The following is a 27,899-nucleotide window of genomic DNA, read 5'->3' as shown; positions in this document are numbered from 1 at the left end:
CTCACAGCACACAGTGATCCATAATAATGTAAATTATTATCTATTCGCTATTCTCCATTATTATGGACCTCTTTGTGTCAGGTTGGTCACAAGCATGAAGCTGCATACATTGTAGACATACACTACATTGAGACACCGCTGCCCAGATACATTAATACAGTAATTTGTTAGAGCCAAAACAGTTTCTAAACACTGCTTTACATGATGGTGCGCTGTTGCTTTTGTGGCAGTAGCCTGAGGAAGGCCCTTTCCTGTTCAAACATGTTTTTGTGCATGAAAGCAGATGCACAAATCCAGTTCCATAAAGCAATTTTTCTCCAATTTTCCCACCAATCCTGTGCCAAGGCTTATCGCCCAGCATCAGTTCCTGACCTCACTAACAATCTTATGTCCTAAATGGGAGTAAATACTGTACTATGCTATAGGCCTAGACTGCCCAAGAACCATCGGTGCACTGAGCTCCCCTACCATAACTCGTCCCTCCCTTTCCTAACCCCTCTCCTCCTCTCCTCCTCTCCTCCGTCCTCACATGTATATTCCACCATTGAATGTCACTAACCTTGTGCTCTCTCTCTCCCCTAGTTTGTGCTCTCTCCCTCTCTCTCCCTCTCTCTCTCTGTACCTTCTGCAGGTGTCCCTGGTCCTGGAGCTGTATATCGCTGATGTGCAGTTACTGGCCCCACCAACTTGCAGTGTCTATTTGTTGTTTATTGTTGCTGTTCTTTTCTCTCTCCTCTATCCACTCACCCCAACCAGTCGAGGCAGATGGCCGTTCAAACTGAGCCTGGTTCTGCTGGAGGTTTTTTCTTCTGTTAAAGGGAGTTTTTCCTCTCCACTGTCACCAAGTGCTGCTCATAAGGGATTTGTTGGGTTTTTTGTTTTTGTAAAGTGCCTTGAGATGATTTGTATTGTGATTTGGCGCTATACAAATAAAACTGAATTGAATTGAATTGAATTGAACTGAATACCTGCAACAAGATACAAAGTTCTTGTAAAAAGGTTTTTAAGAAAAGTAGAGGCCTTTACTGCAGCACATTAATGCCCAGGTGAGGTTCTGGTGTTCATACTTGTTTACAGTACACAGACTAAGTGAATATGAACATACAATAATGCAAAATATAATCTTCCGTAAAAGGGATAGACATGTTTTTATGATATATCCTTTTGTTAGCTATTATTCCCTGTGAAATTATTCAGACATCGCTGTGGTGCGAGTGGCTCACAAGCTTGAATTTATGTGCGTCCAGCTGAGCTTATCACTCTCCCCCCTCCTCTCTCTGTCTCTCTGAGATCCTTTAGAAATCACCATACAATACCATTTTCCAGCTAACATGGCTCAAAGGCCAGTCAGCGGCATGTTAGTCATGGAGAATTATCAATTAGCACAGATGAAATGGCCACTTGAAAAGACCTCTCAAAACATATCGGCCTCTCTCTCCCTCTCGCTCTCTCTATTTCGCACTACCTCCCTCTCAATTTGATTCACTCTCTCTCGGTGGGAAGCACGCCTTTGAAATAGAGTATGAAAAACACGTCAAGGATCCACAGTTTTGCACCACCAGCATTCCGCCCAGCATGTTGTGCTGTGGTGGGGTGTTAAATGATAATTAGAGCCTTTGAGTGTAGCACCACATAATGGTTTGTGTACATCCACAGCTAAAGATAGTACCAACTGTGTACATTCATAAAAATATTAGAGGCTGTGAAGTTTCATAGTAATCAAAATGTCAGCATCACCACATTGCTGGAGAACAATGAATTCAGCTTAGAATTTCTATAAGACCTGCAAATGAGTGTGTTCAACTGATCCTCTTGATTAACCTTTTAATCATTTAATCTACTAAATGCTATAAAATTGTGAAAATATCCATCACAAGTGCCTTTAGACCAAGGTGACTTCAAATGGCTCTTTTTGCTTAACCAATCACATAAGCCTAAAATAAGCTATTATAGCTACAATAATATTTTTTAGTACAATTTTATTTGGATTGTCCATACTTTATTTCCACATGAAGGCGAGGCGAATAATACATGTGAGTGAAAGCAGATATTAGTGATGACATACATTAGAAAGGAGAGCAATGTAGAGTGAACTAAAACAAAGTCTACATAGTACCTATTTTATTGTACATGCACACACACATGCAGCCTGTGGGCTCACTGAACCTTCACTGACACACCCTGTTGTTAGTGTCAGCAAGAGTATGCATTCTAGCATCTGTGTGTATTTGCAAGTGCGTGCGCACATGAATGTGTATGGCACTGCGTGTGCATGTGTGTTACGCCGAGGCTGCTCAACACTGGGTGCAGACTCACCCATGTGCTGAACATTCTAGTGGCAGACAACTCTGTCACTTCTCATCTGTACACACAGCAACGCAGGCAGGCTGGCAGTCAGGTGCATACAGGTACTAAGACAAGCATTCACACACAGACCTGCTCCTGGATCTGTGCGTCCTCTCAGAGTATGCGAAATAGATGGTGTGTGTGTGTGTATTTGTCCATTCTTTTCAGCTCTATGTCATTTTTATGACAAGTTGTAATATCTAAATTGCATAACTGATTCAAATTGAAGCTTTTTAGAAACACCTTACAGGTCTATAGGCATTTTCTAATCTGCTGCCCCTGAGCTAAAGAATGGTTTGGTTCAGCCAAGTAAATGTGCTTGACAGGATTAGGTTAGGGAAAAGACTGCAATCATGGATTAAGACCTCTTTCATGCTTCTTATCACTGAGTGTTGGTAGGAAACTGAATGAAAACTGCATTTCTGAAAATGGTCACTTGCAAGAAAACCATAGTTCTTGTGGTGAGTACATTCTCTGTTATCTTGTTTTCACACTGGTTTTTACTAGATTTTAGCTCTATCTACAAACACACAACAAGCCTAAGCTTTCTTATGAAACTCTCAAAAACTTTAACTTATCATGTCAAAGGGAAAAGGACAATTTGGCCAAGTCCACATTTTAGCCCTGTGCAAAAACAAAAAGTATTCACACTTCAATAAAAGAAATTTGTAAGAATTCTGGGTGAGGGCTGGTGAGGCCATCTACATTTAGTCTCCCAAAACAGCAAACACTGAATCTCACCTCCTTGTTGTATGGTTGAAAAAAATAAAGACAATTTTCTTGAAGGGATCAAACAGTATAATTACACATTAACACACTGTGAAGCAACATAACTGTTAACGCACAATCACGCTGCACCACAATAAAAGCCATAATTCACACAGATACAGAAAAAGACAGAGAGCGAGAGACACAGACAGACAGAGAGGGTAGATAACAGCATAAGAGTGGTAAAGGTTGTGTTTATGCCAGGGGCACTGGCATCATGATGCCAGCCGATGGGGTGTGTGTGCTCGTGCGTGTGTGTCTATGGAGTGAAGCCAACTGTGTTCAGTTAGTGATGGCTAATGTGAGTGAACACTTGACTGGCAATGAACAAGACTCCCTGAGTGTGTATGCGGGTGTGCTGGTGCATTCGCAGAGCCTTCCTTCAGGCCGAGGGGTGCCTTCTTGCTATCTCGCTCTTTTGCACGCACACGTATACACATGGTCAATTAGACAATTTTTATGGCATTAATGTAACTGTCAGGTCCACTGGCTACTGTGCCATTACCACAACACAACACTGTATGCAGCTTGCAGGCAGGGCACACACATGCACACACACAAAGTCACAGAGGGTTTAGCAGATGGGCTATGTTGCTGAGTTGCAGATAAAGAAAAACAGAGCAGAGCTTTGCTATCAGCATCTAACCACATAATCAGTTTAGCCTCCACCAACACGCTATAGGCCAAAGTTGACTGCTGCTTTACTACAGATTGTTTGTGAGGGAGACTCGGTATATGACAATCCTGCTTTTAAAATTCTTGTGTGCTATACTGTCGTATTTTTATTATTAACCAAAACACTGCATATATCAACAGATTATTATGAGCATGATTATGTACACAAACACATCTTTCCACTGCCACCAGTGAAGTTACATTTGTGAGATTGAGGGGAAAAATATAAATAGTATTTATAAACAAAGCTTATGAGAATAAATGTTATTAAGGATATAAGGTAGTGCAGTTGTTTCCTTGTCTCTGCTACATGAATCATGGGAAGTGTGACTTTATTTTGTCAGACTCTAGCACTATGAAAACCCCTGGCATTAGACAGAGGGTGCCTTGGCTGTTGTTTCATTTGTTGACAGTAATTGGACCAAAGTACTATGATTCATTTGCCAGTGTTGTGCTGCTGTTTAAAAATGTGTCAGATAGTACTTTTAAAAGCCCTTGGAAAACACAGGTGATTACAGTTACACAATATCTGCTATATTCTTTGTTCCCTCCATTAAACTATGCAGAACACTTAGGAGTAACATAGGACCATTAAAAATAACATGTCACAGTATTTACAGTACCTCTTCTCTGTGTTTCTATTCACTCACCCTACGACTACGATGATGAAGTCGAGCAGATTCCAGCCATTCCTCAGGTAGGCGTTGGGGTGGAAGAGCAGGCCGTAGGCTATTACTTTTAGGAATGCTTCCACCGTGAAAATGATGAGGAACAGATACTCCACACGCTCCTGCAGAAAGACACAAAGAAGACACGTCCTTTTATTTGTAGAAAAAAAAAAGTATTTTCCATTTGATAGGTGGATTCATTAGAGCAACTGTCAGTAACAGTTATAACAGTCCTGACATTATTTATTAATGTCCACATCAACTCTTAAGACCTTGTATGTGACTTGTGAGTACAGTACTAACAGTGCTGGACACTTACTGCCCTACTCCTCTAAGTTTATCAGTCTGAACAAGATGTCCTACTACAGTTTATGTGGCTTCTCGTGTGTGTACGTGGTGTGTGTGTGTGTGTGTGTGTGCGTGTGTGTGTGTGCTTGATTATTTATGTGTGAACATGTATTTGTCTAAGTTGTAATCATTTACACAATCAAAGCATTTTGATTATTTAATCAAAGCAGCTCCCTTCCTGTCCTAAGAGGAGACTTTCTGAAAAGGGAAATGGATGTGTGTTTCTATATACACACAAATGCACATACACGTACACACAACTCCTCTACTACAAAGTTTCTAGAAGATTGTTGTCATAGTGATGACCCCTGCCTAAAGGGGTCCTGGGAAATGTCCTCAAATGGCCTTGAGAGAAAGAGAGGGGGGGATTATATAACTTTCTGACCATTGTACACTTCCAAAAAATCCTTCATCTTTCATCCACCTAATCATGTGTCATATTTGCTTCCTAAGTTTTACTAAGTTTTTACTAAGTTTTTTTCAAGTTTATAGCTAAAATGAGTTCAAGGCATTGAAACAAACAAAACTACTGAGCCACAGTGTAAACAAAACAGAACATGTTCTATATTTAAAAATATTCCTGTTCCTATCCCTCTAAGGTACACAATTCCTTTTTCTGAAAATATTTTTAGCTCAATTCATCCATCTATCCATCCATCTCAGCCCCTGGTCTGCCTCCAGTTCCCACTGTTTTCCCATGGACACAAACATGCTGAGGGTCAGAGGTTTGGGACAGAAGGCCAGCCAGGTCACTCCAGGCTTCGGTCTCATCCCTGGGAAGAACTCAGTAAACCTGAATCTGGAGGGACAGGGTGTTTGAATGTGTCCAAGTTTACCAAAAAAAGCTTCACAGACTGAAGCAAAAATCCTCCTAAAATGATGCTGTCATAGCAGGTGCACTATAAGTAGGAGACAACTTAATATCACAAGTACCTTAGTCGGGCTTAAGTGTTATATTTTACTGTGGTATTTTAGTGCTGAAAAGCCTGGTAATGTTAAAGATATTCTCAAGCAATTAAGAAATGAATGAATGAAACAGAAGTTGCAAAACATGCTAAAAGGATGTGATTCACTGATGTTGTAGGTGTTATTGGCATTAGCATTACTGTTAAAAACATACTGCAATGAAATAAAAAACACTTTGGCAAAAGTTCATTTCATAATTCAAAAAGTTATTTTATTGCATATATTTTCGCATATTTATAGATATTATATTCATTCTACAGCCCCCATTTTGGATTATCCCATGATTCCCATTACCTTCGACTGGGCTTCTCACAAGAATAAATGTCAATTCTAAAGGCCAAGCAGTACAGAGAAAATATTGTTCTATATTTAACACTTACAGTCTATTTTTAATATGCGGAATATTTCACATATTTAGTATCGAGTAAAAGAAAAGAAAAAGATTTGCCATTAAGACTGTTGTCTATGTTAAGCAAGTTCAGCAAAACAGCCTCTTATTTCGCCCTGTTACATAGCGCACACATATATGTTGAGCAACGAGAATCAGATCTTCATGTGACCCTAGTTCTGCTATGGATCCACTGTTCTGTTTGTACTGCAAATTTAAGTTTGTTTAAATTGTTTATTCAGGGAGGATTCTCAGACTTTCATATAGATGTAACTGTCAGCATGCACTGCATCGAAAATGACTTATGAATCACAGCTGACACCAGCTTACAACAGCTAGATATTAATAAAGGCCTCATGCTTTGTATTTTTGTTTTTAATGATGTGATTATCATACAAACTGTGATTTCAAATGCTCAAGAAGCTTGACATTGGCAGGGAAGACTTGAATGATAATACGGAGCATTTGCACAGCTCGAAAGACAGACAACTTGAAAGGCAAGTTGATTTTTAGGCCAGGGATTCTGCACTTGAATGGGCTGCTCAGAAAGCTTGTCTAAAACTTCTTCCTGTCTCTCTAACCTCCTCTCATTTTAATTCAAGTCCATCCAGTGTTCTTTATTGGCACAAAGGTATTCATCTCCCAGATAAAGATCAAGATTTTAACATTAAACACCTGTCTTACTATTCTATCTGTGTGTATCTGTGAGCGTGTGTGTCAGTTTCAGAGACTCGGGAATTGATTGTTTTTGTATTCATCATTCGCGCTGCAGACCCTCCGCCACACGTTGAGTTTTAGTAGTCCATGGGAAAGTAATTAATCTCAGACACACATACACCCATATCCTCCCTCTCACAAACACAAAAGCTCTTTACTACTTTCTCTCTCTCAAACACGCACAGATACATACACAAACACACACAGGCTGTGTATCTGCCAGTGACAGGCAGACAGTGCGGCGCTCTGAAGAATAAAACAGAGAAAAACATCTGGTAGGAACAGCTCAGCCTGACACACACAAGCACATCTCACTACTCTGCCTCTTTTTCTACTGTTCACACAGACCCATAAAGGGCAAAATCCATAAGGGGTACGAGTAATCTGGTTAGTGACTGGAAAGAAATGAGAGAGCCAGAGAGAGGAGGAGGATGGACCAAGAGAGGAAGACTAAGAGACAGAGTTAGAGGAAGAAGAAGAAGGCAGACAGAATGACAGAAAGGTGAGTATGTAGGAGCAATAATTCAGTTATCTGTGATAGGTCAACCAAACTGCCTATCCATCAACTAGGCCAATCAGATTACAGAATTGACATTCTACCATACAGTGGGACAGTGTTTCTGCCTGCCATGACCTTCTGTGTGTGAGTGAGCGCTGCTGGATAGGATTAACCATTAAGCTCTTTTCTGAAAGAGCCCACATGCAAGTTAACAGCACATACATTTACAGTAAGGGAAAGGTGGACTCAACACCTGACAGCAAAAAATATCTAACTCATGCAGTTTGTAATTGAGTCAGCCCTGAAAATGAAATTCCAAAATCCAAGAATTGCAGTGGTGCAGACCTGAACTCGTCTCTGTCTTGTAAACAGCAGGAAACCCCTGCAGAATCTGGCTTGTTTCTGCTTAGACAGGAAACATTTCTGTACAGTTATACAATAACACACTGCCAACATCCGGTAATGATTTATTCAGGAGTAGCAACACAGTGAAACTGCATACAAGAGTCTGGGCTTGTGCACTTTGGTAGTGTGCATCCAATTAACAGGCAAAGGGTGCAGGGTTCATTAAGGAGAAGAAAAGACAAAGTACCAAAACTGTGTACCACAGAAAATTCTATTAGCTTTTATTTTATCTTCTATTATATTAGAACCTTTGAACTTAATAGATGATAATAAATAATCTAGATCATTTCTAGATCTGATGCACATCAGCATGGCTAAGAAAGTCACATTGGGCAAAAAAGCCAACAGTGGTCCAGACTTTTAACTTTAAGGTTACCCAAAGTTTTTTGTACAAGAGAACAAATGTGTTTTTGACAACCACAACTATACAACTGCTGTACGAGGCAGCTACTATGTAAGAAATATTATTCATAAAAGCTTCTCCTCTTTATTGCTCCAGCATCTTAAGGATATAAGGATTCAAACCAGCAACCTTGTTTCTGACTTAAAATCCCCCTTCCAGTGTGAAGCTGTAACGTGACAAAACTAGAGGCTGAGACAAAAAAAAACCATAAAAACACAAGCAGAACTCGTAGATCCACGTGCAACTTTTATTCTGACGCTCGGTTATGAAGAGAACATTACTAAAAGTTTTCTCTGTCTTTCTGTTAACTCCTTCTCTCCCGTTTCTGTCTCGCTCTTCCCTCACTCCTCTCTTTCCTCTACTCATCCCTCTCTTTCTTTCTCTCTGTGGTTGCCAGAGAGAGAAAGTTACCATAGAGACCAAGAGGGGTTCAGGTGTTACCATGGAAACTGTGGGCTGCAGCATCAGACGTTCTCTCTCTCTCTCTCTCTCACACACACACACACACACACACACACACACACACACACAGATGACACTGATCAGTATTGTACCAAGAATATCCACAGCACATAGTCCTAATTACTACTCTTGAGTCCAGACTTCCTATTTTGTGTGTGCGTGTGTGTGTGCATTCGATTGTGTTGTTTATGCACGTGTGTCCATGTGCGCAGTGTGTGCTGTTGTACAGTATGTGTGCGGAATTGTGTGTGTGTGTGTGTGTGTGTGTGTGTGTGAAACTGGCTACTCCAGTGATCCATGTCAGATACAGTACTTGTATACCACTTGCAACAAGTTGACAGTATTGAACTTACAGTAGGTTTAATAAAGCTTTCATATATAAATTTAAGACTTTTACAAACTTTTAAGACAAGTGACGTACAGTGTAGTAGATTAAAAAAAAAATGTAATCATATTTATATCCCATTTATGATTTTTAATAATTTTTGGTGGTACCTGAATCATAGGTCAGGTTTTGGGTCTATTTTTTCGATGGTAAAATCTGCTACAGTGCGAAGATAAAACATGACTTAAAATCTAAGCTGACAACCCTTATGTGGAGCTCTTGATTAATAATGCCTTATCATCATTGAAATGAAACCCACAGTGGTGAAAAACAGCAGCTCTTTAGGTCACTGTGTCAGTACTTAAAACAATCTTCTTGTTAACTGAAGAGTTCAGTGCAGCTAACGGCCATAAAAAGAGGGAATTTTCTGCTATGCACAGTCATACAGCCACCAGATTTTTATAGTCACTCAGGAGAAGAAAGAAGAGCAGAGCAGGAGAAGACAATCATTCAGGAGGCATCAGCCTAGAGGTTAACATTTCTCATGTGAGGAGGCAAAATGGCACTCTCAATGTTAAACTCTATGTAGTAAAGCGTATATATTATCAGTCATCTCAGTGTCTGCAGCCTTTTGCTCTGTGACTAGGAAAATGAAAAGTGTTTTCTTCCCACCCCACCAGATTCTGACAATTTCTACAAATGCACACAATGAAGAGGTCACATAATGTGTCTACCTGCACAGAGGTTCAACCAGGAGGTCAATGTTGCTACCCAGGCACTCTCAGATGCCAGTGAACTGGTGCTAAGGAAACTAGAGCATCATGGAATTCATCACACTCAACCACACATACACACACACACACACACACACACACACACACACACACACAGCCATAACCTTTACTTTTGCATCCAACAGATCCACATGTTATTGTGCTCAGCGACTGGTGCTAGTTCAGGTTAAAACTATTCCAAAAGAAAACAATCTTTTTTATTTTTTTTATTTTTGCATTAATGTGGACACTGCATTAATAAATCTTTTTTTTTTGTCCTCTTCTGTTTGGTTTTTGTTTCCTCCAGTATTTTGAATATCAAACTTTACAGACAAAAACTCCTGTTTCCAGGCAACAACCACTGAAGCTAGCAGATAAACAGAGAAAGTAAGAAACAAAGAAACAAAACAAAACAAACATTTAAAATGCAAATACAAACTGAGGTGCTGAAACCATGAAACAATATTTAGTGAAGGATGGTAAAATAGAAATAAGGGGCACTTGAAAGAGAGAACAAGACAGACAGAGACAGAAAAGAAAGTAGAGAAGAAACAGAGTAATTGTTCTAAAAATAAAAGAACACAACAGCATAAATCATCTCATAAAGACAGCCAGTGTGTGTGATAGTGGTGTGCGAATAAATGTGTGAACGTGTGTATGCTAGTTGGTGTCTGAGGGGAAGGTAACTGGTACCCTTGAAAAAAGAGAGGGAGAGAAAGAAAGGAGGAGATGCAGGAGGAAAACGAGTTATATACTGTATATGAAGAAAAGGAAAATGAAAACGCCAAGGTGAAAAAGGTGGAGAAACGTTCTCTTGCTTTGCTTTCACTCATCCCTCGATCCCAACTAACAACAAACACCCTCTTTCCTGTTCTCCCTCTCACATACAAAATGCTACTTCTCCAGTTCTACATTCTGGGGGTTGGATGTTTGTGTGTGTCTGTGCTGACTTATCACGACTTCTCCTGTCTCCTGCCTCACCGCGCAGGGAGACAGATGCTGCACAGCCTGTCCACACACACACACACACACACACACACACACACACACATGTATTTACACATGCGGGCAGACCCACAAACTAAGGTACAAATGAAGACAAAGTGACATGACACACAAACACACAGATCACTGTAGTGCATCAAGATGGGAGTAGCTGCTCGCTAAAGTGTCAGGACAAGATAGATTACTACACTCTGTAACTCACTGCATGACTCACGATACAGAGAGTGTGTGAGTGTGTGTGTGTGTGTTGTGAGTCTTCAAATATGTCTCCTGGGTTAATTATGTTGTTGTGACCTATAAAGAAGAGGGAGTGCTTGAGAGGAACTATAGAATGACAAGAACATACAAAGTTATGAGAACATAATCAACGTAACTGATAATAATTAGCTGCCGTCATAATGGTAACTACATTTGCTAAGAATTTTACGTTTAAATGTCATTACATTGTTTGCCCCATATATGTGATCACATATTATTTGATTTAATGTCCAATGCTCATAACTTGAGAATTAACTTAGTCCTGTATATTTGCTTCACTGTCTCAAATTCCTAGAAAATGTGAAAAAATGACAATATTAGCACACAACAATAGATAAAGGGCTGTGATTTGTTTTTTCTAATACCTGTGCACTAAAGGTTCAGCTACAGGTTGGTTCTGGTTGTTGATGGTATGTACAGTACACACAGGCCAAATTAACACACAAAATAACAAAGTCACTAGGGACCACAAACAGACGTATACAAATAAAAGTCGTAACCGTAGCACAAAATCCTCATTGTAAAAGAAGCTTAATAACAGTTTCTACCAGTAGCTACAATATGAGAACACAACACAAGCCACACAGGCGTTCAATGACAATGTGGGATATGTGGTGTGTGAGACAGGACTGAATTTGACCTCCTAGCCTTCTTTATCCACTGAGATCAAACACTGCAGTGAGAGTGTATGTGTTCACAGATGTGTGTGTGTGTAAGTGTGTGTGAGAATCCCATTGTGTTGGCATATGGTCTCCTCAGACATGATACAGGATGGGCCAAGAGCCATTGGTCAATGACGTTGATTGATATTTTAAACTTAACAATGAAAAAGAAATTGAACTACTGAGAAACACAACCTGAAATTTCTAAGTTTTTAAGGTAAATAAATTATTAATCACTAGAGGTTAGAAAACTCAACAGCACTGACTTTCGTTAGAATCACCACAGGAAATATTGATTCAATACTTGCCAAACAGCTTTACTTCCATGTCCTAATTTTCTGCCTTTCCAATATCCCAAATTTTGTGCAGTACAAGATTCCCCTGAATGACAAATAAGCTTCTCTCTCTCTCTCTCTCTCTCTCTCTCTCTCTCTGCGTTGGTCTCTCATGCGCTCTCTCTCTCTCTCTCTCTACATTCAATTGCTTGTATTGCTCCTATCACAACCAAACACACCACTCTATCTCCCTGCAGAGTGCTGGAAAAGCCCTGTCTGTGAATGAGGGTGTGTGTCTGTGTGTTTGCGTGTTGCGTTGAGAATTGCTCCATCATTCCTCCCCTGGTTAATGTCCAGTGGAGCGAGACCAGAGCACAACGCAGTGAAAATGGAGAAACAGAGATACAATGCGAAAACACTGACGTGTGTGTGTGTCTGTGTGTGTAGGTGTGTGTAACACACAGAGGTGTAAATTCATAACTAAAGAAACCATGGTTCCATTGAAGGTCATTATTTATACTGTATATAAATGTGAACTAACCTCAGGTCTCATAATCTTGTAAAAACAAAATGTGTTTCATTACATTAAGCAGAATTCATATGGAGCACCGACAACATCAAAAGTCCAACATCACCTTCCTGTTAGCTCTGTTCCAATATGTACATCAGCTGTCACTGATTTGAGTGCTGTTCGGTGTTGAGTGAATACTGTACAATGGGTTTATCAGAGCCTTTTCACTGCAAACAGCTGCCAGCTGCTTTTGAAAACAAGGCAGAGAAAGGTGGTGGGACTGAACTGAAAATTAAAGCTGTGGGTTGTATCGTAAAACCAAAACAATGAGCTGAAAGGTGATAAAAATCTCCCCACAGCAGGGGAAATGTATGATCGCCCTCTTTCGGATCCACAACACTGAATAGTTTAGCTTTAAAAAAATAACTCAAACTTATTTAGGCTTCTTATGGTGTATTTACTTGCTTAATTATTTATACTTTCTATTACGAGACATTCGTTTACTGTAATTCTGTGAGTTTGTGTTTCACTTTGGGTTTCTTTGTTATTCTACAGAAAAATCTTGTGTATGTGTGCAGTACAGAAAGCTTCCTTGAAGTAGTTTAGATATGCAGGAAAGAGTAGGAAACTATGGCAACTAGAAACTTTTGGATCCTTTATAGGAATTAAAAGATGTTTTAATTTAGATTGCTCAGCCAAAACTCAGAAACTGTGTTAACACGAGAACTATGACCGCTTCAAGTAAATCCTGACTAGAGTGAAATCCCAACATCTTACCCCCTGGCCTCCCGACCCCTTGATGAAGAGACGAAAGCTTGGGTAGCTCTTCTACTGGGTGCCATAGCAATGCCATCATCACACCCAAACTGGATTAGCTGCTAACACCCACTCCCCTGCTGTTACCATAGTAGCACTGTTGAAACAGCGACCCACGAGCTATAAAAAGACAAACTTCACTTCAAGAAAGCAAAAAGTGAAATATAAAAAGAAAGTAATTAAGATAAGCCAAGACGGGAGGGGGGATGTAGAGAGAAGAAAGGTTACCAACTCATCTTATGTTGGTATTTAACATATTTGATTTGATGGGTCAAAAAGTGAAAAAGCAAGAAAGGAATGATAGAGGGAAAGAGCCAAGTGTGGAATATAGATGGATTATTGATGCAACACATTAAGAGAGTGACGAGGTGACAACAAATACACAGACAACAGAGATATGGAGAAATAGAGTGTAGACTACTGGTCAAGTCTAAAAGCTATCATGAAATATGACAAACAAACAACAAAGGGTGTAGCAATGATGGCACAGATATGATTAGAGTGTCTGAAAGTGAAGAAATGCTGGAGAAAAGTGCTAGTGGCGGAAGAGCTGAGCGAACCTGCAGAGCATTACATTAGTTCTGCCAGTGCACTGAAGTCGCACACTCTACCAGCTGATCAGTATCAGCTGAGTCGGATTATATAATCTGACAAGCTCTCTCTCTCGCTCGCTCTTCTCTGATCATTCAGCTGCAGCTGCTCTGACTGGTTATGCTGATTTATTTCTGCATCACCCCCAAAATTATCCTTACCTATGATAGCAGCTCTTGCCTTGTTCATTATGCATATTCAACGTTTCTGTGATACTGCATGAGTCTGCTGGGCTATGCTCTGCCCAGGGGGTTTCTTTTGTTTCCTGCAGGCTGTTCTCCATGCTGCACCCACGAGAGCAAAGCCTTTTCTACATTCATGCAAATATGCATTAACCTATGTAAAAACAGCATGTGCTCTTTCCTGTCCTCATTCCAGCCTCCTTCCTATTACCAATTAAATAAAAGTTTTCACTGACCACAGCCACCAAAAGAGACAAAATGTTCTGTTTTGAGCTGTTTGTGTGTGCTGCATGTATTTCTCTGATCAAAGGCAAAACAAAGCACACGCACACCACCCACACTCTCCCTTTCAGTTCTGTGGGGAACACAGTGCCTGTGGCTTGTGGCCCTGTTACATACGGTACAGACATGGCCATCGTTAACTGCATGAAAGACACACACAGACACACATCTCCCACATTCACCAGTCAATGCGGCATAATTAGGGGATATGCCTGTGTATATTTGTGTGTGTGTAATTGAGTGGAAGAATGTGCCTGTGTGTGAGACGTCTGTACTGCATGAAACTACAAATTAGCTTTTTAGTGATTACAGACCTGGCATGGCCCTCCATATAAAGCTTTGTTAAAAGAGGAAGTCCAGCAAAAACATGTGCATTGGCCTCCTTTGGTGATCAGTTGTGATGCAGCTGTGACGTGATGTTGTTTGACTGTGTAGTGGTCGAGTGCGGGGTTTGGTGCTGACTGGGGTCTTTTTAAAAAATAAAAATAATATAAAAAACCTGCACGTGGTTTTCATGAGCCTGAGCAGTGGTTGTTTTTTTTTTTTTTGCATGTACAGTATGTGCTGATCAATATGCACTTGTATGAATTTAATCCTCTGTGTGCAGGTTTGCTTGTATATATGTGTAATAAATCAATGCTTATGTTTGTATTTCATAGCTGCACGTTCACTCCCACCTTTTTACCTAGTTCTTAACTTTATCCTTAGTCTCACTTAAAAGTCCATGGTAATGTGACTGACCACTTTTAATGGACTCCTTGTGCTTCTCTGCACTCTGGGGTGTCTTACTCGGGAAGAGGAGGGGACAGAAGAGGGTTGCAAGCTGAGGGAGAGCCCCTTAAGACTAAAAACATTTTTGTTAGTCTTCCAATGTTTATTTCATAAATCTCTGCTTCTGGTTTTTAAACGGAGCTTGAAGGAACAACTATAAAATGCATCCAAGGAGAAGTTTGCTCTAAAACGCAATAAAACAACTGTTACCTGAGATCAACTGGAACAATTGTGATTGACACTGGTATTTTATAACCAAGTGTGTTAAACTCAGATGGATTTTGGTGCAACAGCTTTGTAGTGAAAACCCCCTAGTATGGAATAAATTATCTCTAATAACTTAATTGACTTAAAGGACATACTGTATGTGAAGACTGCAAAAACAGAATTACTCATCAAAAAAAAAAAAAAAGAATTATGTTGCCTATGAGCATCCACATCTCATCATGTTCAGCCTTGAATTCTTGAGCAATGACACATTTAGTGCTTTCATGTCTGCTAGAACAAACTAATGTGACACATGATGCTGCCGAGGCATAGAAAGAGAGATGGAGGGAAAGAGGGGTAATAAAATTTGTCTCCTTTCTTATGAGCTCCTTCACTGTCTCCTTGTCGCTTTAACCTTGCTGTTGCTTACTACACACTGTGTCCCTGCTGTACATGTGTGTATATGAATGAGTGTGCATGTGTGTGTGTGTGTGTGTGTGTGTGTGTGTGTATGTCAGTGGGAGCATGTGATGAGCCATGAATGATAATGGATATTGGAATGTCAGACACATACAAACACACAGTCACAGACACAGTTTGTCCAGACAGTAGTATATCAGAAAAGTCTAAATACAAGGACGTGCTCTGCCTTCCCCTCTGTTTTTGTCTGTTGTCCACACACACACACACACATGCGCGCGCGCACACACAGACAATATTTGCCATTGTAACACACATTTTGTCTTTCTTTTAACACTGTCTACAGTATCTGTCTGCAAACCTCTGCATGTGGTTCCTTTGGGTATAGTTTTGTACATCAGTGTTGTCTGTGTGTGTGTGTGTGTGTGTGGGTTATAGGTTACAACACCAGTGGCTTATTAAAAGCTGTGCTTGCACGCCAACTTTAGTTTTTGATTGAATTATTTTGATTGGCTCAGCTCAGGTCCCCTTGTGTGTGCGTGTCTATCAGTGTGTGTGTGAGTTGGCCTCTCATTAACTCTCCACCCAGTGTTGTGATGTAAACCGCTGCTGAGTCTGGCATGTTGACCAGCTCTCACAATCCATCCCTCCATCATTATCACACTTTGTTTCCTCTGCTTGACTGTTTTATGCTGTTTCCTGCAAGCCTCACAAAAATACAGTAGAGATCTTCTTTTTTTGCTGAAAAAGAAACAAGAAATCAGCATAACAGTGGATATTAAACTTTGTTTTATTATGTGCTGTAGTATTGTGCAGCACCTATATGTTGGTTGGGAAGGTTCTGTTCTGCTTGCATTCAAACTGCAAGTGAGCCTGAGTCTGACACAGAAATGGTGAGTCGGTGTGGATAAACCTCCCATTGGCCCACTATCACATACCACTTCTTTATTTCTGTTTTCATGTTAAAGTGCTCATGCTATAATTAGATAACATGCAAAAAACACCATAGTTTAGCCCCGGCACAGAAAACCTGAACTGGATTACCAAAATCAAAGAGCTCAGAACAATTTTGGGCTCTACCGTACTTCAATTATTCCTTCAATTGCTTTATGATTTGAATGTTGATGTAAACCTAGACAATTACATGTTAGTCTGCTTCTCTTCAGAGCACTGCTCACTGCTCACCATGGCAACCTGAACCTCTTCCCTCTATAGGAAGCACATCTGTAAGGTGAAGTGTCCTAATGGTTTGTTAGAGGGTGATGTCACAAGGCTGACCACGCACAGGGACACGCCTCGCAGAGGAGGACGCAATGATATACAGCAGATAAGATGCAAACACACATGGACCCTGAACACACGTGAACTCCATCATGGAAACACGTGGACGGGCAGTACATATTCAGTTCTTCCACTTGTTTCCCTGAGTGAGGACGAGTCAGGGACAGAACAGTAGAGGAAAAGGAACAAACAGCAACAGCACAAAGTAGGTGGAGGCTTAAATTAAAAGAGGGTGTATGGAATGAGATAAGAAGAGAGCAGAGGCAAAAAAATGAAAAACAGGACAAGTCTGAAAGGGTCATTGACTACACCATTATTGTTTCTTCATCCACCTAAATGTAGATTTAGTATTTATAACTAAGTCCCATTTTATTTAGATATTAACATGCACTATACTAGAACATCTCTGAGAATCATCAGCATTAGAAGTAGGGGTCTCAATCATTACCTGTCTTTTTTCTGTCTTTCACTGTCCCTCTATCTGTCCTTATTCCAACACCATAAATCTTGTTTTCATCTCCCTCCCCTGCAGTATTTTTTCATCTGTCTGTTGGTGTGTCTGTACTGTATTCCATGCTAGAGCTGTTTAATCATCACTGTCTTCCTTCAGACCTTCCTATCTTTGATGTTTGTTCACTCAGTCTTTCCTTAACCATTTTGCATATTTACTTTTCCAAATCTCTACGTGCTTCTCCGCCGCTTTTCTGTCATTCAGTCCATCTACCAAACATTTTCACTTATACAAACACACACCTCTCCCGTCTTTCTATCACTCACTCCCGAGCATGCCCATTAGTTCCGCTTGCTTGGTGTTCGATGAAGCCTGTCCCCCACACCTGCCCCCTCAGAGACCCCGCTAGGGCCTCCATGGAACCTCTGATTCATCAATCTCTCTGCAGCTGGCAGGAAAGAGATGCAAGGGGTAAGGTCCATGCTGGCCGTCTAGAGCCAAGATGGCTGATGGGAAAGGAGAGGGAAAGACAAGGTACTGTAGTGACAGGAAGGGATGTGGGTTGTGGAGAGTGGAATAGTAGATACTTGGGAAATGACAGGGGAGGTGTATGTGCTTGAGCAAGTGTGTGGGACTTAGATACAATAACTGAGCGTACCTGTGTGGCAGAAAGACTCTTTTCCCCCTCTTCTCTCATTTCCTCCCTAAACCATTCAGGAGTGCTCTGTTATCATGTGGCCATCTTTTATGTATGTTTGTCAGAGAGAGAAAGCAAGCAGGGAGCTAAAGCGAGATTTCATGGTACTAAGCTAATACACTAAAAGCACAACGAAGGGCACCAGGGTTAATAAGCATTCAACAACTGGATTTATAGGGCTTCACACAATCCCCCAACATACCAAAATACACACACACACACACTCAAGGTACACACACACAGCCAAGTGCCCAAGCACATACACTGTATCTGCAGCAATCCTGTTTAAACGCTACTCTAAAGGAAGAAGAAAATGTAAAAGGAGAAGTGATGAAAAGAAGAAAAGTAAGATTAAAAACAAAGGGGGAGGGGTGTTAGTGCAAGCATGCCTGCAGAAAAACCTGGATGCCTATGACAGGTAAATGTATAGATATCTTTGCCTGAAGCTAACTCTTTCAGAGTAGGTTTGCTTCAAATGTTTGCTCCTAAAGTGATGATGCTGACACTGAATCCAAAGATCCTGTGACTGGGCAGACTGTTAACACAGCAGAGAGACCCTGTGCAACAAACCCCTCAGTTAAAATGTTACACACTCACCCCTGGGAGATGCCCAGTGTAACTGCAGTTATTGACTGTTGGCCCCTGAGCAGCTTGACTGAAGCTGCTGAGGTTAAGTGCCTTGCTCGAGGGCCACTCGACCACAGTTACATAGCCAGCAGAGAGTGTTGCTCATTCAGTTTTTCTGCCTGGGTTTTTTCCTGCTGGTCTGGGCTCCCAGTCCAGGATGTTTCCTTAACATTTTGGCTGCTACCATTATGACTGTCCTCCATGAATGAATGAATACCCTTTCATTGCCTCATCTGACAGTCCCTTTTCAGATGCACTTTATAGAGAAATTTCCTGTGGAAACAGGAACACTGCACTGTGTATGAAAAACCCAGCTTAACTAATCCTCTCAGCACCAACCCGCTCACACTGAAATGTATGTGGCCTGAAATTCTGTATTTACTCTAAATGGACACAAATGAGCACATTACAGTACTTCGTCTATTCATATAATTACATAAATACTTACGCAAATTGTTTATGTGTGTGTGCATATACTCTACACAAGACTGCAAAACTCAGTGCTGTATACTACTGCATTGATGAGTCATTTATGTCACACACACTAAAAATCATTAAGTCTTCTGCTCCCTGTTGTAAATGTGTGAGTGATTTGGGATTTGTGGTTTTGACTCATATTGTGACATCTGGCAAAAAGACTCACACATGCACACCCATACATCCAATATATGGACTCACACACATAGACTCATATCACGTCATGTTGCAAAGACACACACAAGTGAGCAATGGGACTGAGGTCTGTTTCAGACCAGCAGCCTGAACTAATAATGGGTAGCAAAAGCTGTGGAACACACACACACACACACACACACACACACACACACACACACACACACACACACACACACACACACACTCACAAACATACTCCTGCTCTCTTTTCCACTCCCCCTAGGGCAGGGACACAGTATATTCTGGGTCATTGTTCAAAGCTTAGCAGGATTAGCTGCATGATCTTGCCACTTTTTTTGTTTTTAAATATATTTTTCATATCTTTAGCAGGTTTTGGATCATTGAAGCAGAAGATCAGCTTTGGTGAAAAGAGCTTTAGAATAAACAGATTTAATATCTGCAAAAAAGTCCTATACTGCATGTCTGCAAGATGAAACATTACATGGCAAAATGTATATGGATGCTACTATAGATACTTTAACGTAATGTGTGATATAGTGATATTGTAGACGAGCATGTTTCCAACTGTGCTGCAACTGTGTTGCAATAAAAAAGTGGTTTTCCAAATTTGCTGTGTAAGAATGTCACTGGCCTGCACATGGCTATGGGACATGTGAACTTGCTTGCCCACCATCAATGCCTGACCTCATGAATGCCCTGGAAACAAATCCTTATAGTCAGGTTCTAAAATTTTATGAGTAGAGGCAGAATATTTATACCAATAATTTTGGAATGAGAGTTGAGTAAGTGATACATGTCCATAAAACCAGGTCTAATCAAATCGAATCTTAAAGGTAAATACTCTACTGACATCTGCTGATTTTATGTAATTCTCAGTTCACCTGAGTGTGTACACCTTCCTGCAGACTGGCACAAACCACAGGAACATGTTGGTTGTGTAATAAAGTCATGTAATGGCACTGAGCTCATTCTAGCTCATTTTAAATAGTCTCCTTGGAGAAGGTTGACGTTGCCTTTTAAAACCCGTGCTGTGATTTGTGAGTCTCCAGTGAATTATCAGGGCTTGGTTTCAGTGAAGCAAGCAGTAGCAAGATGTCTCTGGCTTGTTTTATTTCACATTTTGTCCACTTTGTGTCATTTTTTTCCCCTCTTGTTGTATTCTCCTTGTAGCCACTCTCGCTCTCTTTTACATCTTGAAGCTATCAGTATCTTGGCAGTGAGACAGCAGAGAGGCAACACAGCATGTGGAGAGAACATACCCACAATTCCACTGCCGTGCCCAACACACACACATGCACTGACACACACACACGTGTCTATAATTCCATTGTGTTAACTAGCTGGCAGAAAGCCTACTTCAGTGTTTCCAAGGCAACAAGTTTGTAAATTTAGAGATATTGTGGTATATTGTATGATGCATGTGTGTATGTGCAGACATTGGATGAAAATAATATTGAAAACATATGGAAATGTAATGAACATGAAGACATTTGAAATTCTGACTGGAACACTTTTAATCTCCTTCCTCATTCTTCTCTGACAGCTCTCAGGCATTGCTCATGTGAATATCTGTGGAAATTACAAATGCATGTGTGAATGATGATGTGTGGCTGAAGTTAGTAATCATCTGCTGTAGTCTTTCTGCTGCACACCTCCCATACTTCGGTTTTTAAGTGTTAATAGTTGATGTTCATGCATTTTCATGGGTTCTTCATAGCTGAATGATTGTGTATGTGTATGTATGTGTTTTTGATTCTTTTTGTGAGTATAGATGAGCCAACTTTGCAGAACGATCAGCCAAGAGAAGAACAGCCCAGCGGGACTCGACTGTGCGTGTATTGTTTGAACAGCTGGCTTTGTTTCTGCACGTGCTACGTAATGAAACAAAAGAGAGAATGTTTTACACACAAAAACTCCAAAACAGGAATTAAATCTTACTCTTCTCACTTTTTCCATCTCTCTTCCTCTCTTTTTATCTCTCTTTCACACACTCACACAGACACACAAAAACACACACAGAATAAAACTTGATTTATTGGGTCTACAAGAGGATCTGAGATGTAGGGATGCTGCAGGCTATTATGCTGAATGCTCAGTAAAACTGCAAACACTTCACATTGTGTATAGTGTATACTACAGAGATTATGGTACTATAAACACACACACGCACGCACATGCACACACAAACACATACTGAATGAATGATGCTAATGATGCTTGTGATGTCAGTAAAGTAGGAACCAAAGCTGGAAAGGGGAACATTTTGAGGTTGCACAAAAAATGTCAGTGCAGTCTGCATGTTTGTGTGTCCTGTCCTGCACAGCTGTGTTTGTTTTTGTACTCAAAGGAAAGACTGTTACTGTTACTATTCTAATAGTATTTTTTTTCCTTTTCATCACACATGAGCAGGAAAAAGAGAAAGAGGCAGAGAAAAGTGTTGAGAAAAGAAAGCACGATGATGAGACTATGATGAAAGAGAGAGGGAAAAGCGTCACTAATGTTTCCTGCTAAAATATTCAGACTATTGCCGCATGATGCGTCACCCTGTCCCACACATACACGTACTCTCACACACTGTACACACAGAGCGAGAGCTGTTCCCAGTCCCTCTACCCAGAGTCTTCCTCAAACAAGCACGCAGGAGCTGGCGGCCATATTTCACCATGCTGAACTTCCTGTTCACACGCTTTTCTGACTCATGATTGGTTAATAATTTAGGAAAGGGAATAGGAAGGAATCTTTAGTGAGTACAGCAGAGAGAGCATATCGCTACTGAAACAACCTTTAAAAAGACCATGGGATACAGACTTTATATAGCTCCCTATTTCAGGCTGCATGCAGTTGTATCTATGTAGTTAGTTCAAGTAGTAAATGTAGTCTGGCTATTTGCCTTTCAGATCTAGCAAGAGAGAAGAAGGACCAGGGGAAATGGGGAAAAATAAAATTAAGAAAAAATTTCAGGAAAAAAATCAGAAGTCATAAATTATGGAAAGGTGTTTCTGTGGAAAATGAAAGACTATAAAAGAAGACAAATAAAAGCAAAAACACAAATCACAAGATTCACAAGGTCTTTTAGCAAAACTAACTTGCATGCCAACTGCTGCCAAAATTCCACCAATTTTTCTTCCCTCCATTCCTTCCAAGCCAGACTCAGCACATAAAACATTAAGAGGCTGTAGTGGACTCAGGAGGACAGGGAAGGTAAAGAGGAGGAGAAAGGAGAGGACAGAAGAGGAGGGAACAGATTCAGTCAGTTACCACTTCACAGATAGAGACCTGTGCAACTTGGTGAAAGCAACACTCAGATGAGGTCAATGTGCTCAGTCCAATCAGCAATCCCGCAATTCAACACCTAAACCTGCCTTATCTCTAAAAGCTAGAAGGCTGCTTGTAAGGAAGAGGTCCGACTAATCAAGACTGAGCATGACAGAAAACATCTCACAGCATGGATTCATTTCACTACTTATTTTGTGTTATTTTTGATACATATTGCCCCATTCGAGTAAAAAATATGAATGCTAAAACTGTACAGTATACTGTGCTGATGGGTTTGCCTATAGGTTCTGCTATGCTGCAACTTAATGTGCTTCAAAAAATAAAGAAAGCTCAGACAGACAGCAGCTGACTGCTGGCTGAAACGATGACAGGTACAAAGTACAGATATACTATCTTTAGCTACCTCACTCCATTTGTGTCTCTTATGTTTCCACCCCAATGAAAAACGCAGGTTTTGATGTATTATTTTTGTCACATGCACACACTGTTTTGTATATAGACATTTGTTGTTGCATCGTTTTGAAGATATTCTTTCACATCATATACTCTCTAGCATTGTAAATGTTTAACCTACCCTTATATGACCCCTAACCTAAACTTAAATCTAACAAATTCATCTGAAGGAAAGAGCTTACTCAATATTCTATTCACTCAGGATTGCACTTGTGATCACTGACTTCATCTTTCTGTCTCACTTCCTTCACCATACAGCACATGTAAAACACACACACACACACACACACACTCACAAGAACTCAGCTCTTTTCAAAGGATTTGGAGACTTTTTAATACCATAAAGAAAGCAAAGCGACATCATATATTCTGCTGTAAACATACATAAACATGCACATAAACTCTCTCACAGCCACACACACACACAGTCCAATGCAGCTGTGACGGTGTCCCTGCAGAGACATAGTGTGTCCAATCCTCTTCTTCTATCTAGGTCAGCCTCATACCAAGTCTGCACACCTCTCTTTCCCTCTCTCTCTCCCCATCTCGTTTCATTTTCTTCTTCTTCTGTCCCAACATCTGGCTCCATTCTTGCCTGTTCACATTCTCCCTACTCATTTCGTTCCTTTTACCCTTTCCTCTCTGTGTATGTGTGCATGTATATGTGTGTGTGAGATCCCTGAGAAGGCTGACCAACACCTTGGAGAGAGAGTTCTATTTATCCTGTTGCCAAAGGGTAAGGTTGAATTTTTTAGAGAAGGAAAAATAACTTCATGTAAAAATGTGGCAGTGAAGTGCCCTGATATTTATATTCCGCATAGCTGTAAATCACATTAAAAGGGTTCTGCTGAAGCCAAATAAAGAGTTTCTGGAACCATTTTAAAAGTGTATAAAAAATCCTGTTGATCGAAGGATGGTCTGTATAGTACATCATTCCAAAACAAAATATTCACCATTAGAAACATTTACACCTACGCTTAAAAAAAATTATTGCTGGCAATGGAAATGAACTGCACTGTGGGTTTTTAGTTGAGTTATGAGTCAGCTTTAATCCTTTATTTACAAAGTTTTACTTAAAACCTAATGTTTTTGAGAGATAGGAGGACAGGAGTGTCCTGATGATTTGCAGGTGCTTCAATCTACCCCCGAAAAGTACAGCCTTTTATTGTGAAAATGTCTTGGTGTACAAGCACAACGTCTGTACAACAAGCGTAGCTGACAGATGACAAGAAGATAAAGTCAGGTTTGTCACGAAGTGCAGGCCTATTTTTATATAACAAGACATAAAGTACCACAGTTTTGTCTGCTGGACTAGTCTTTATGCCCTGTAGGCAAAACAGAGCGAAGTCAAGGAGTGACTGTATATAGGAACTGATGTAACAACTGGTCACACACAGAGTCCCAATTCACACAGGTCAGTGCACGTACAATACAGCATGCAGACTCAGACACATATACAAATACATAAACACACAAGCAGAAAGCACAGACACCTTCCACATGATTGTTCGCAATATGTATCTATTCTATTCGTGTCACCTTCTGTAATTCCACAGTCTGCACAATTGGTCAAAAACACACCAGAAACACTGCAGCTATTCTCACATGTGGTAGAAACTTAAGGAGAAAATCCTTTCCATTTTCTTTATCACTGTTACTGAGAGGCCCCTGAGCAAGGCACTTAGCCACCAGCTGTTACTGTTTCAGCTCAGTGGCCACAGAGATTGAAGGAATGAGGGAATTATCATGTTTTGCAAACCTTCCTTAGATGAATAAATAGTAAACATAAAATCTTCTTTAACAAATAAGATTTACATACAGTTCTTTGCTTGACAAGGATCCATCTAGCATGGTAAAGTGAGATGTTTCAATTAAAGACTGGATTTCCACCAGAGGGCTGTATCATTTCTATTAGACAGATTCAACAACCATCATGATGAAACCACTAGAGAGGGAGCGGAGAGAGCTGTTTGGCTAGCAGCCTAGACAGATGGACTATAACACCAGGCTAGGGCAACAACATGGCCTACAGGACAGTACAGGCCAAACACACACACACACACTCACGCACACATGCATGCACACATGCACGCACGCACGCACGCACGCACGCACGCACGCGCACACACACACACACACACACACACACACACACACAAACCACAGGGAGACAGCCAATAATACCAGCTTCTCTGCCAAGGTCAGTGATCCACTGACAAAGAAAGCAACAGACGCGTGCATGTGTGTGTGTGTGTGTGTGTGCGTGTGTGTGTGTGTGGTTTCACCATACGTCTTTCATGTCATTATACTGATTATACTCACTGTACTGTAAACCTCTACATCAATTTGAAAAATACAGCAGTTCTATAGTCATGCCACTTGATCAGCCATCTAATTGTAGCTATATAATACTCTACACAAATGCACTTCTTACTTTTCAAGTATAAAAACCTGCTTTACATAATTATGCCTTCAAAATATTTCCATGTAATTTAATCTTCTTTGTCTAGATTTTGTCCATAAACTACAGCGTTCTGCTGTCTACTCTTGAGCCATTACCAAGACCCTGCAACAGGTAATTGAGAGCAAGCCACTGAGAGATGTTGAGAGTTTGACTCATTACTGTTGAAGGAGAGAGCCCTCTGTGTCTGTAGCTAGCATGCCATTAAGACCTGTTGAGGTAATTCCTCTCCAATTAGCTCCTCTATGATATGAGGACCAGTTGAGGAGTGGAGGCCACCCTCACACACAAATCTCAAACAGAGCAACTCACTGCTGCTACAGTACCACAAGATCTACTACTGCTACTACTAAAATCATTTTTTAAAACAAGGCATCACTAATTTTGCACAAGCATCCCAGTTATTACCAACCCCTAGATTATTATGCAAGAGTTAATGTACTTTTTTTGTACTCTTTTTTTTATAATATAACATCACTGTGTGTTTAATATCAATATGCCTGCAATACAAACAACTGAGCAAAGTTCACTTTATCGTTTTGGCTTTGATTTCATGTCATTTCCCAAGTACCGAATTCATAAATAGCAGCCAAATCACAGTGACTTTGAATAAGGCTTTTAATAGTGTTTCCTCTTTCACATTCACTGACTTATGCCTCTCCAATTAATGTACACACAGGGAGACGTCAAGTAGCTCAAAGATGACAATTACCGAAGAGAAGTGACTAGAGTGAGACAGTGACACTTATGGAAAACTCCACAGACGGGTATAATTCTAGGATATTATAATAAAGCACCAACAAGAAAGCTGCCTGTGGTTGATAATTAAAACAGCATGTAAATTCATACACTAAAATGGCTAGAATAATCATATATGCCATGCAGTTTTGTGTTTCCAGAGACAAGACAATCTCTCCTTTCTATGTCTGCGCTCCTCCTTTATCCCTCTTTGCCTTTTTGACTCATTAAAATGTCATCTTAACACTGAGGAGACTTTCTCTCGCTCTATCATTTGTTCACCTTCGTTCTCCAAACATGGTAAACAGAGCAGAGCTGCAGCACCTCAGTTTGAAAGTGTGTGCGCTCTCCTGTGTGTATGCGATTTGTGTATGTGTGTTTGTGCGTAGCTGCCGAGCGGTTGATAAACATCGCTCTCTTTCTCTCTGGGACACACTGTAACCAAACCCATCTTCTTCACAGCCCATCTGTCTCCCTTGTGACTACAACCTAAAAGTGTGTGAGTGTGAAAGTCACAGAGGGAGATCATTTCTCATAGTTCTTTTATACACTGACTAACAATTTCTAAAATCTGCAGCACACCTCTCAGGCAGTCCATCTGACAAAAAAACCTGGCTCCCAAGAATGGAAAAAAAAAAACAAACAAACAACAAAAGTGCTTGGACATAATCTAGAGCCAGAGGAAAACAAATAGATGCCATATAAACACAATTCACAATCGCTAAAAATAGCATTTAAGACAACTGATTATTTTATGATGGGCACTTTTAAAATTAGCTACATGATATAAACAAATATTACATTATTAGTAAGTATATCAAAGACATCACTTGCATTTAACGCTATGTCACCAAAAGTATGTGGACACCTTAATAAAATATGCAGACATCTAAACATTACCCCCATGTGCGATTACTGAACATCACTTTTAAGTCTGAGACAGTAATATGCTATTATAATTGCATCCACTCTTCTGGGAATGTTTCTCTGCATTTGCTCCCATTCAGCAACAAGCGTATCAGCGAGATCAGGTACTGATGTTTGGCGATAAGGGCCGGCCACAAATTGTGTTCAGATTCATCCCAAAAGTACTTCATGAGGTTGAGGCCAATCAAAATCTAAACAATTTCTTTATGCAAAAGGCAATATTATGGTGAAACCAGAAATTTTTAAAGAAAGTCGTAAGCGCATGGATTAAAATTTGACAACTGACACAAAAAGTACTATGCCAAACAGCCAAATGCAAAAAAGAGCATAAAAGTATGTAGACAGGGGTGTCATATAGTTTTTTATTCTGAATAAATAACCAGCTTGAGCTGTAATTGTTGCACTCTTCATTAATGGTGATGCAATTGGCTGATTCATTCTTCTTTTTAACAGTGAACTCCTTCCTGTAAATTAGTGCATGATTCATTTGTGTAAGAAGAAGATATCTGTGTAAAAGTGGTATTTTCTGTTTAAGTTCTTCTCTCTGTGTATGCATGCCTGGGTCTGAGCATGCGTTTGCTGCATGCTCTCTGTGTACTAGTTGTCACATACACACCCCCATCTCTGCA

General features: G+C 40.3%; 1 protein-coding gene across 3 annotated transcripts in view; it reads right to left on the bottom strand.

Annotated features, from left to right (window-relative positions):
- Positions 1-27,899, bottom strand: part of cacna1c (calcium channel, voltage-dependent, L type, alpha 1C subunit) — a 149,703-nt gene that overhangs the window by 64,596 nt on the left and 57,208 nt on the right. For all 3 annotated transcript variants that reach the window (XM_026326405.1, XM_026326403.1, XM_026326404.1), the window contains one exon: positions 4,440-4,579. In XM_026326405.1, coding sequence (XP_026182190.1) covers positions 4,440-4,579 — 140 coding nt within the window. The remainder of the gene's footprint in view (positions 1-4,439; positions 4,580-27,899) is intronic.

Source organism: Mastacembelus armatus, chromosome 23 (genome assembly GCF_900324485.2).
Source record: "Mastacembelus armatus chromosome 23, fMasArm1.2, whole genome shotgun sequence".
In the NCBI taxonomy this organism is placed as follows: domain Eukaryota; kingdom Metazoa; phylum Chordata; class Actinopteri; order Synbranchiformes; family Mastacembelidae; genus Mastacembelus; species Mastacembelus armatus.
The sequence above is the reverse complement of the archived record's forward strand: the minus strand, read 5'-3'. Positions and strand labels throughout refer to the sequence as shown.